The sequence below is a fragment of the Falco peregrinus genome, chromosome 14 (genome assembly GCF_023634155.1).
Source record: "Falco peregrinus isolate bFalPer1 chromosome 14, bFalPer1.pri, whole genome shotgun sequence".
NCBI lineage: Eukaryota > Metazoa > Chordata > Aves > Falconiformes > Falconidae > Falco > Falco peregrinus.
The window spans coordinates 2107928-2117872 of NC_073734.1; the positions used below are offsets into that span (position 1 = coordinate 2107928).

Below are 9945 nucleotides of genomic sequence, written 5' to 3' on the forward strand. Positions count from 1 at the left end.
CCACTGCTGACCCTTCGCCTGCGCAGGCGGCTGCGGCTGGGGGTTGCTCTTCCAGGCACCCAGCCCACCAGCGCTGGCCCAAGGGAGGAGGCAGCCAGGGACCTCGCAACAGCCAAGCTCCGATGGGCCAGGAAGGCAGCACTGGCTGCTGGGTAGGGCGTACCTTCTCGGTCACCGCCAGCATGGCCTGCAGCGGGAGCAGGTCCTCGTTGGGTGGGCTCAGCAGGTTGGGCCCGACGCAGATGGCCAGGTTGCTGCAGCTCATTCTGCTGGTGGCTGCGTTGTGGCCGATGTGCTGCAGCAGGGCCATCAGCCGCTTCAGGAGGAGGAGGTTGGCCGCAGGCAACTTGTCAGCCACCCTGAGGGAAGAGGAAGACAAGGCTGATGAAGCAGAGGGTGCCCACAGCCGTCCCCGCAGCTGGCCCCAGGCGGGTGGGAGCCAGCGGCCGTGTTGCACAGCTTTGCAGCTGCCCGAAAAGACAGCTTTCTGAGGAGCCCGTGCCTTTGCAGGCAGGTCCCAGAACTCTCCCGGTCCCTGCTCACCAGGCAGGCTGCTGCCCACACTTACGCTTTCAGCTCCTCCACCTTGGCCTGCTTGCTGGCCCTCTCCATGGCTGCCATCCAGTCCTCGTAGAGGTCGACGACGAGGAGCTTGGTGGGGATGCTTCGCAGGAAGTCCTGCAATGCCAAGGGCTGCAGGTGAGCCTTTGAACGCTGCAGGCCAGCCAGGAGCTCCTCCAGCTGCACGTCAGAAGTGCTCACCTTCAAGATGACGGCCAGCAGCAGCGCAGGCTGGCTTCCTACGTCGATGTCCTTGCCGCGGTCCAGGGCCTCGCGCAGCTGCCGAAGTTCTGTCCCACCGGCAGCTCTGCGGAATATCCCCTCCGTTGCTGGTCCTTGCTGGCGCAGGACAGCCAGCAGCTCCTGCAGGAGAGGCAGGAGGCCACTTGCTTGGCTGAAGAACCAAGCGGTGGCAAGGACCAGAGCTCTCCCCCAGACGTGGTTGCCTAAGCGCCACAAAGGGTCTGGGACCAGAAGCAGGTTCTGGGGGTGCAGAGCCCAGTGCCCTGTCCCCGCAGCTGCTGGGGACACGCAGGCCCTCTCCAGAGCAGCCGGAGGGAGGGCTGGGGACCCCGTCTGTCCAGGCTGGCTTACCTGGATGGGCCGGGGCAGCGTGTTGTCCTCCCCACAGAGGGCTGCCAGGGGCTGCCCAAAGAGCGCCCTGCTGCAGCTGGAGCCCGCCTGCCCTGGCGCCTGGGCAGCGGCCGGGGTGCGCCGCAGGGCGAAGGGCCAGGGCAGCCCCATCCTCCTCCTGCTGGTGCTGCTCCCGCTGCTGCTCCCTCCTGCTGCAGAGGAAAACAGAGTAAGACACCACCAATGGAGACCCCAGGCCAGCGGTCCCAGCACCTGCCCTGCCCTGCGCTGCCCTGCCGGCAGCACGGTGCTGTGTGGTGCGGCAGGATGGGCAGGGAGGCAGCAGCTGGAACCGCGGCTGTGGCTCAGAGGTGTTGACTTAGAGGCTCCTGAGAGCCATCGTGCCACGGGGTCAGCCTGTGCCAGCCTTCGCCCTGCCCTCCTGCAAGCTGCGGGCAGCAGCAGAGGCTCCGTGTCCCCGCAGAAGCATATCCAGCAGGCACTGCCCAGCAGTTGTCCTTGTCCGTCCAGGTGACATCCTTCCGTGGGCTGCCCAACCTGCATGGCGACACTCGGGGACAAGTGAGCACAGCATTGCAGGAGGTTGCCTTGCTTTCCCAAACTCACCTGGTGCGGGGCAAAGTCCCCCTGCGTTTGCAGATGGGGCCGTCGCAGGCCCTTGCTTGGGATGAGCCTGCAAGAACCAAGAATCGGGCTGTGCTTGGAGAGCAGCCCCGCAGCAGAAAGGGCCACCAGCAGCCTGAGCGCGGCAGAGCTGGGACCCTCTGCCCTCCCGGGCTCTCTTCCCCATGTGGCAGGGTTCCTCCCAGTGTCACCAGTCAGAACGTGCTGGCGTGCTGCTGGCTTCCCAAAACTCTCTGCTCCCTGAGTGGCACCATCAGACCCTCTGTCCCTCCCGCACAAGCTCACCCCAGTCCCTGCGCATCCCGGCGCAGCCAGAGGCAGGTGCAAGGCAGCCATTCTCACCTCTGCCTGTGCCTCCATCAGCCTCTCCAGGCTCCTGGCGCGCAGTGTCCTCCACTGGGCAGGAGAGAAGGAGGGGAAGAAGGTGAGCAGCCATGGCTCTGCTGCTCGGCTGCAGGAGCAGTGCTTGGGGACAGGGCCCAGAGCAGAGAGACACTCACGGCGTGGTGGCGGCTCAGCTCCCTCTCCAGGAGCTTGATGGATGTCAGATGGGTGACGCGGGCTCCCGTGCGTCCTTCTGGTGTCCTGTGCACCGGGAAGGGAGAGGGAGAGAGCTGGGTGAGCCCCAAGCCGTCTCTTGTCTCTTGTCAGGCAGCTGTGCCCGAGAGCTGCTCCCAGCCACGGGGGCACCTTCCCCAGCTGGGGGCTGTGTTCCCCCATCCATCCAGCTTCTCCTGGAGCATCCCCCCGGCTTACCCCAGCAGCGTGGCCACCCACAGCTCCTTCAGTGCCTGGGATCTGCAGATAGAGAGGAGAGAGAGCGTCAGGCCCTGCTGCCCCCAGCCCTGGGCAAAGGTGGGTGCCTGCACAGCCCTGTGCTGTGGGGCAGGACAGAGGCGCTGTCCAAGCCCTGGGTCGCTCTGTCCTGCCTGAGCGGCTGCATTTGCCCTTCCCTTCTGGGGACCAAAAGGTGACCAGGGGATGCAGGATGGGGAAACATCCCACATCCCTCCCTCCCTGCCAGCGAGCTGCCTGCTCCCTGCCCAGCTCTGCACGCAAGGCAGAGGCCTGTGTTCATGGGATGGCGTGGGCACGGCTGGGAACCTCTGCTGCCCGACCACGACTCACCCAAAAGTGGCGATGCAGGAGCCGGTGGGCCAGGCGAGGATGACAGAGGTGCTGTCCTCATCGGTGCCTTCCTCCTCCTCCTGTCCCTCCTGCCCCGCAGCCTCCTTCCCGCTGCTGAGCACCCACAGCTGGTCCAGCGCCAGGCGGAGCTGTGGGCGCAGGCTGGTGCCATGTCTGCAGAGAGCAGAGGCGGGCACTGAGCTGGAGGGGGGCTCCTTTGGCTGGGTCCCCACGCGCAGAGCCCTGTCCCCCACCTGCCCTTGGGACGGACATTGGTGCCTCCAGCACCGAGGGGCCGGGGCCTGGGGCTGGTGCCAGGGTGTCCCTGGGCCGGGGCTGGGGGCAAGGATCTGGGCTCTGAGGGTCTTACCGCAACTTGGCGACCACCAGTTCCTCGTGGAGGAGCAGAAGGCGCCTCTCGCTCCTCTTGCGGCCCCGGGTCAGCCGCACGTCCGCGCTCAGCACCGGCTCGGCGTCGCTGAGAGCCTCCCTGCAGAGCAGAGAGCGGCGGGCATGAGCAACGCCAGTGCTGCGTGGCCCAGCTGTGCCCGCGTGTCCCCGAGCCCGGGGGGAGCCCACCTGGAGCCGCAGCAGCAGCTGGCCTGGCCCATCCTGCCCGGGAGAGGAGGGCCCTGGCCGTGCAGCGAGGAGGGGGCCCAGCCGGCGACGGCGAGGCTGGGAAGCGGGGTGCTGGTGCTGTGGCAGCGCTGCTGGGCCAGAGGCTGCCTCCTGCCAGCGCCGCTGCGTGCCAGCACGGCTCTGCCCTGCTGCCTGTGGTGGCCGTGGGCTCCCCGTGACCAACGGTCTGAGCCCAACGGAAAGTGGGCGGGGCCTGCGGGGCGGGGCTGGGGCCCTCTCCAGTATGGCCGGGCCTGCCTCGCCCCGGGGAGCCCCGCGCAGGACAGGGCAGGGGGCAAGGGCCACCTCCCTGCGCCTGCGGCCAGCGCTTTGCCCTGGGGTTTGGACAGGGCCCTGCTCGATAAAAGAAGCCGTTTTTCCTAGAGATGACCGTTGTGGCCTGAGGCAGACTCCTCTTGGTGGAGGCCGGCCTAGCGGTCGGAAGGCCTCTGGCACACAGGCCGTGCCAGGCCTCAGGCCCCAAGGCGCTGGAACTGGAGCAGGCCCAGCAGGAGGAAAAACTTCCATTTTTACCAAAAGACGGGGGGACTAGCAGCAGTCAAGAGCCGCTCGTGTCCTGCCAGGCGCCACAGGGAAATGAAATGTGTGGTGAGCTTCGGCAGGAATTGTGGTGCCCCTGGAGCACCACCCTTGCTTGGGAAGGCTTTATTCCACCTGGGTGCTAAGGCTTCACCCTTGGCAATCAGGGCTGGATGAGCGCCACACAGGAGCCCCTGCCCGGTTAGCCATGACCTTCACCCAGCCGGTGGCCGACACGGCCAGGGGCAAGTCTGTGGGGTAGGCCATGACCATGGCAAAGAAGGGGAAAAGTAGTCAGCTTTTGATGGCCCGTGTCTCGTTTCACTGTTGACCCTAAGCAATGCCTTGCTTCAAATAGAAGCGATTCAGAGAGTTAAACACCCGCCCTGTTCAGGAAAAATGCAGGAAATCAGAGACATCTAGCAAATTCTCTTGTGGCTGTTGTACACTGCAGCAAGAAGCAGCGTGGGTCCAGTGGCTAATGCTGGAAGGGGAATTCAGCACTTCTGGGAAAGGGAGATAAAGGCACTCTTGTGGGCCAGGCTGGGATTGGAGAGCCTGGGTGGGTGTCTGGGGTCCCAGCTTTCCTGCAGTGCTGACTGTGGTGCCTGCTGCTTGTTCTTCCCTGCAACGCCGGCTGCATCCACCTGCTGGGGCTGTGCTTGGGAAGGGCTCCGGGGGTGAGCAAGCCCATGGGAGAGGCCTGGGGAGAAGCTCTTCTCCAGAGATCTACCAGAAACTGTCCAGAGCATCCGAGAGGATGCTCTGTATGACAAGGGAAGGTGCCCGTTGGTCCAATGCATGAGAGCCTGCAGGGCTCCCATCAGGGTCCTTTGACCTACCCATCCTCCAGCCAGCAATCCAGGTGCTGGGGGGTCCCATGTAGGTCTCCTGAGGTACCCTTTAGCCCCGGGCAAGGTGTCGTGCCTCAGTGTGTGCTTGCAGGGCATGTTTCCTTCCTGCTGACAAGGGCGGAATTGCAGTTAAATGCCCCTGGGCGATCCCGAGCCAAGCAAACTTTTTTCTATGGGTCACACTGCTTTGCAGTCCATGTGTGTGGTTCAGCTCCTGCATGGGAGCTGAGGACATGAGGTGACCTAGCTCGGAAGCTGGCCACTCTTGCTCCAGGCAACTCCAGTTGCTTGCGTTTTCCTTCAGCTTCCCCAGCCTGATCATCTCCACTGTCACCTCCTCCCTGTCCTACAAGAAGTATCCCTATCCCAGCCATTAGGACAGTGGCACAGCACTCAGAATCCAGATCACTGGTAGAGAAGAAGGACAGAGGAAAAGAGACGTTCTCCTTTGAAAGAAATCCTTCTTTGTCCTCCTTTAGCTACTAGTGGATGAAAAAAAGGGGGACAGAATTTCAGGCCAGCCACAGCACTGGCTTTCAAGCCTGAGCTTGTCATGTCATGGCTGTTCTGGAATGCGGTACAGTGAAAGGAGAGATAGAAATGGCAAATTTTCCCCCTCGGGGCGATCAAATACTGGCAGAGGTTGCCCAAGGAGGTTGTGCAGTCTCTGTCCTTGGGGATCTTCAAAGGCCAAGCACACAGTTCTCAGCAACCTGCTCGAGGCGAGCGTGCTGGAGCAGAGGGCTTGGCCCAGAGGACCTCCACGGGTCCCTTCCAACCCCCCCTCCTGTGTGGCTCTGTGCTTTGCTTTTGCCCTGGCGGAGATCTTCAGGGACTTTGTGCTCCGTTTTGTGTTGCCTTAGGGCTACGATGTGCTGTGGTTTGGGGGCAACAAGGTCAAGTATGTCAGAGGTCAAGCGAGTTAGTGTCAAAGTGTGTTACTGTTATGGACAGAATCTGTGTTTGTTGGCCCTGTGTTCCTGGGGTTATGGCATTTTTATCTTATTTTGTGATCTGTGTGGTGGGGTTTTTTTGCGGAGAGTGCCTTTTTTCAGCTATTTTGCCTTTGTGGGGTTTGGATGGGTGCCTTTGGTTTGTGTATGATGTTTCTTCTGGTTGTTTTTCTGCTGTGCTGGTGGATGGTGGTGGGCTTTTCTGTCTTGAAACCATCGTTACTGGTCTAATAGATCTCCTGCAGGTCAGGCAGTGTCACTTCTGGCGTGGTCTGACTCATTTCTGGTGAGTTGGTGGGTAGGTGTGGAGGACTTGTGGTCCCTCCATGGAGAATGACTGCTAGAGGACTAACAGGCAGATCTGTGGAGGGGTGAGAGGACCGCTGGCCCATAAGTAGTGACTGTCAGAGGACTAAGTGTACTTGAACTAACGTGGGCTTCCAAATTCGTGGTTATCTGTCCTGCCTTGTGGAAGAGCCATGGGAAGTCACCAGCCACACGGAAGGACAAGGGGGTTCCCAGGGGTACGTGGTTTCTTGGGTTTTGCTTTTGAGTAAGAAAGTCTTGTCTCAACATGAGTACAACTGTGAACGGTCAATTTAGCTAACTTTAGAAAGCAGGGAGTAGCACTTTTGTGCTGTGCCTCACATGGCTGCCAGGGCAGGGTGAGAAACAGCAAGAGAATTCCTTCCTGTCACTTCTCCAGGGGAGCCGTGCTGCACTTGTCAAGGTGAGGCTTTTTTTGGCTCTGTATGATTGAAAATGTGAGGGGTTAATTTTCTCACCACAGAAATTAGGGAGCAGAACATTTGTGCTGTGCCTCACATGGCTGCCAGGGCAGGGTGAGAAGCAGCAAGAGAATTCCTTTCTGGCATCTTCTCCAGAGGAACTGTGCTGCACTTACCAATAGTGAGGGTTTTTTCGGCTCTGCATGATTGCAAATGTGAGAGGTCAGTTTTCTCACCACAGAAAGCAGGGAGCAGAACCCTTGCGCTGTGCATCACATGGCTACCATGCACGGTGGGAAGCAACAAGAGAATTCCTTCTTGGCACCTTCTCCAGGGGAATTTCCCAGTTCCCGAGAGACTCCTGGCACCAGCTGCAAGGGGGCTCCCAGCCGAAGGGAATTGGGGTGGGAATTGGTGATGTCTCCTTTCCTTAGGCATGTTAACACTTTGGAATAACAATTGGATGCTTCGCTTCTGTTGCTCTTTTATCATATTGCTCACAGTAACTGCTACTGGTTCCTTTTATCATATTGCATGCTATTTTCTTTTATTGTAATATAAGAAACTGCGTTTGATATATTCCATCATTTGATAGATTTGATAGATTTGATTATATTTGATGTAGAGTTCAGCTTTGCTGTGTATCCAGTCAGTCAGCAAAACATAATTTGGCGTAGTCGGCATCGTGTGAAGTAAAACTCTCTCTATTTAAGAAGAAAAAATGTTCCTCGACTTGCTATTGGCAGGTGGGAACCATTGCCTTACGGTGTTTGGGGCAGAGTGGTCTGGTGGTGCTGGGCAGTTGGGCCGTGCCAGGGACAGAGGGACGGGGGCAGGGGAGGGGGCGGGGGGAAGGGGTTTAGGGACGGACGGGTGGGAATGGATGAAGGTGTTTAGGGATGGAGCGGGGTGTGTGGGGGTGGGGCAAGGATGTGTGTTTGTGGGAGTGGGTGTGGGGGGGGGTGGGGGGTGGGGGGAGGTGGGTGTGTGTGTATTGATAAACCGGGGGTGGGGGCGTGGGGGGGGTTGAGGGTGTGTGTGTTATTTAGAGAACAGATTGGGGGGCCTGGGGGAAGGGTTTTAGGGACGGACGGGGGGTTAATGGAGGCCTTTAGGGAAGGACCGGGGGGTTGGGGGAAGGATTTTAGGGACGGGCCGAGGGTGGGGGAGGGCTGGACCAGGGTCTGGGGGAAAAGGTTTTAGGGACAGGGCGGGGAGGTGGAGGTGGGGGATGATTTCAGGAACAGCCAGGGTGGAGGAGGGGGTCAAGGGAAGTCTTTCAGGGTTGTTTGGGGGGAAGGATTTTAGGGACGGATGTGGTGTCTGGGCGGACGTTTGATGCCACCGTATAGATTCCACTGTATTTACGTTTATGTCCAGGGATTCTGTTAAGGGAAGGCTGCTGGCTCGGCAAAGGGACAAGATGTCTGAGCTCCCCAGTTACCACACTGATTTGGTGTGTTTAGCTCTACGTTAAACACACCTGCGCACAAAGGTTAGGCCAAGCTGACTCTCTAAAGCTGTTAGAAGTGACAAATTAAGGGACCTCTCATCCAGGGAGTCAGCCTTGGGAAGGATGGGGAACAAAGAATGGATGGGGAAAAGATCTCCGTTCTCTTCAGTGATGCAGAAAGAGCCTCTGGATGAGGACGTTGTGGCCACAGGAGGAGACAAGCCGATAGAGTGCTGCGATCCGCAGAATGTTGGTTGGAAGTCGGGCAGAGGTAATTGTTGTGGGGGGAGATCGCGACCTCTGACTCAGATACCCCCCGAGAGAGGGCAAGGCCCCGCTTGGGGAGCACGGGGAGCTAGTAAAAAACCTCAGCAGTGCTGTCTGAGGGTGTGTGCTCATTTGTATTAAAGCAAGAAACTTGTAACCCATCCCGTGCCTGACTGAAAATGCATGTGTAATGCGCTATGAGTGTGCAAGTGCTCTGCTGTCCATAGTGCGTGCCCTCGAGTAACTGGGTGAGCACGCTCAGAGGAAACATTCCCCCGTGCTCCCAGCACTGCCATAAAGAATGCCTGCCTTCTGAAACTTGCAAGCAAGGCTTAGAGGGTTTCTCTCCATGACCGACTTTATGGCATCATTCCCACCATACTGCAGAAAGCAAATCTTTTATTGTTTGGTGGTGAAAGCAGCTTGGGCAGTGTCACTGATGTGCAGCACTTTTTTAACCTCAGGTCTAAAGTGCCACCGGTCCCACCGTGGGGTACATCCTTCCTCAGGCTTTCACCAAACAGAAAGGATGCATCAAACCCACCCCACAAACACGTCCTGCACTTTTTTTATCTTTCCTGGAACGTGGGGACATGACCCTGCTGGGCCATCAGTGCCACCTGCCTGGGAGCCAAGATGGTGCCTTTGCATTCCAGGCTAGGAACTTACCTTCTTTTTTTCCTTTTCAGTGACTTTAGAGCCATCCTTAGGGAGGCTGGTTAAGCTGGTTTACTGCACAGCTGGTCGCCAGTGGAGGGAAATGGTAAGCTCCGCTGTTGCCTTTGGTGTTTACTTGTTACTGTGTCGCTCATTTGAGTGATCTTCTCATGCCCCGGCAAGCAGAAGCTATCACTCCACTTTAGGCCTTGGTCTAATAGTCATGCAAAGCAATATTGAAAGTCATTCTGAGGTCTGGAACAGGCCCCAATATGCATTTTATAAAAGTGCTTCTTGGCTGCTGTTTCTCTTTGTATGGGGTTTTTTCCCATTTCCCCAGACTGCTGAAGCTCTGAAAGGCGCCGATGAGCTGCTCTCCCTCAGTTTGCTCCTTTGCCTTTGGGGACTGCGGTTCATGTTTTCTTCATGGCTTTGCAGAGGAGAAAATCCATGAGTACACCACCTTGGTTTTTTCACCTAAGCTAATTTCAGAAACTGCCTCCTTTAACTTAAACATGAAACTCTTCTTCACCTCTTTGTGCACTTGTAGAAAAGCAGGGTGGGGTGGGGGGTGGGGGTGTCTTCAGGAAGTGCCTGCAAAAGAGCCTTTGGGAGATCCTGTCCCTTGACTCACATGTGGGGTAGTGAAGAGTCTGAGAAAGTCATGGGTGTTTTGGTGTTCACCTAAGCAGGTTTTCGTTTTGGTTTTTTTCTTTTTTCTTTTTTATCTTATGTAGCTTATGTCACCAGGTAGTGACAGCCTGGGGATGACAGGAGGGGACAGCAGGCAGTGGCAGTGTGGAGTGTGACCAGAGGGGACAGTAGGCAGGGACAGGCCTGGGGTTACCGGAGGGGACAGCAGGCAGTGACAGCCTGGGTGGTGACAGGAGGGGACAGCAGGCCATGACAGCCTGGGAGGTGACAGGAGGGGACAGCAGGCCGTGAAAACCTGGGGATGACAGGAGGGG

The 9945-nt window shown here is 58.4% G+C and overlaps 1 protein-coding gene across 1 annotated transcript; it reads right to left on the minus strand.

The window, feature by feature from the left end:
- Positions 1-223: 223 nt before the first annotated feature.
- Positions 224-4338, minus strand: LOC129785704 (T-cell activation Rho GTPase-activating protein-like; the record flags this gene model as incomplete). Its single annotated transcript, XM_055818996.1, has 6 exons — positions 4220-4338; positions 2280-2364; positions 1156-1215; positions 763-924; positions 569-678; positions 224-359 (listed from the first exon to the last, which is right to left on the minus strand). Coding segments are annotated over exons 1-6 (672 nt in total), but the record flags the coding sequence as incomplete, so codon positions are not given.
- Positions 4339-9945: the final 5607 nt, after the last annotated feature.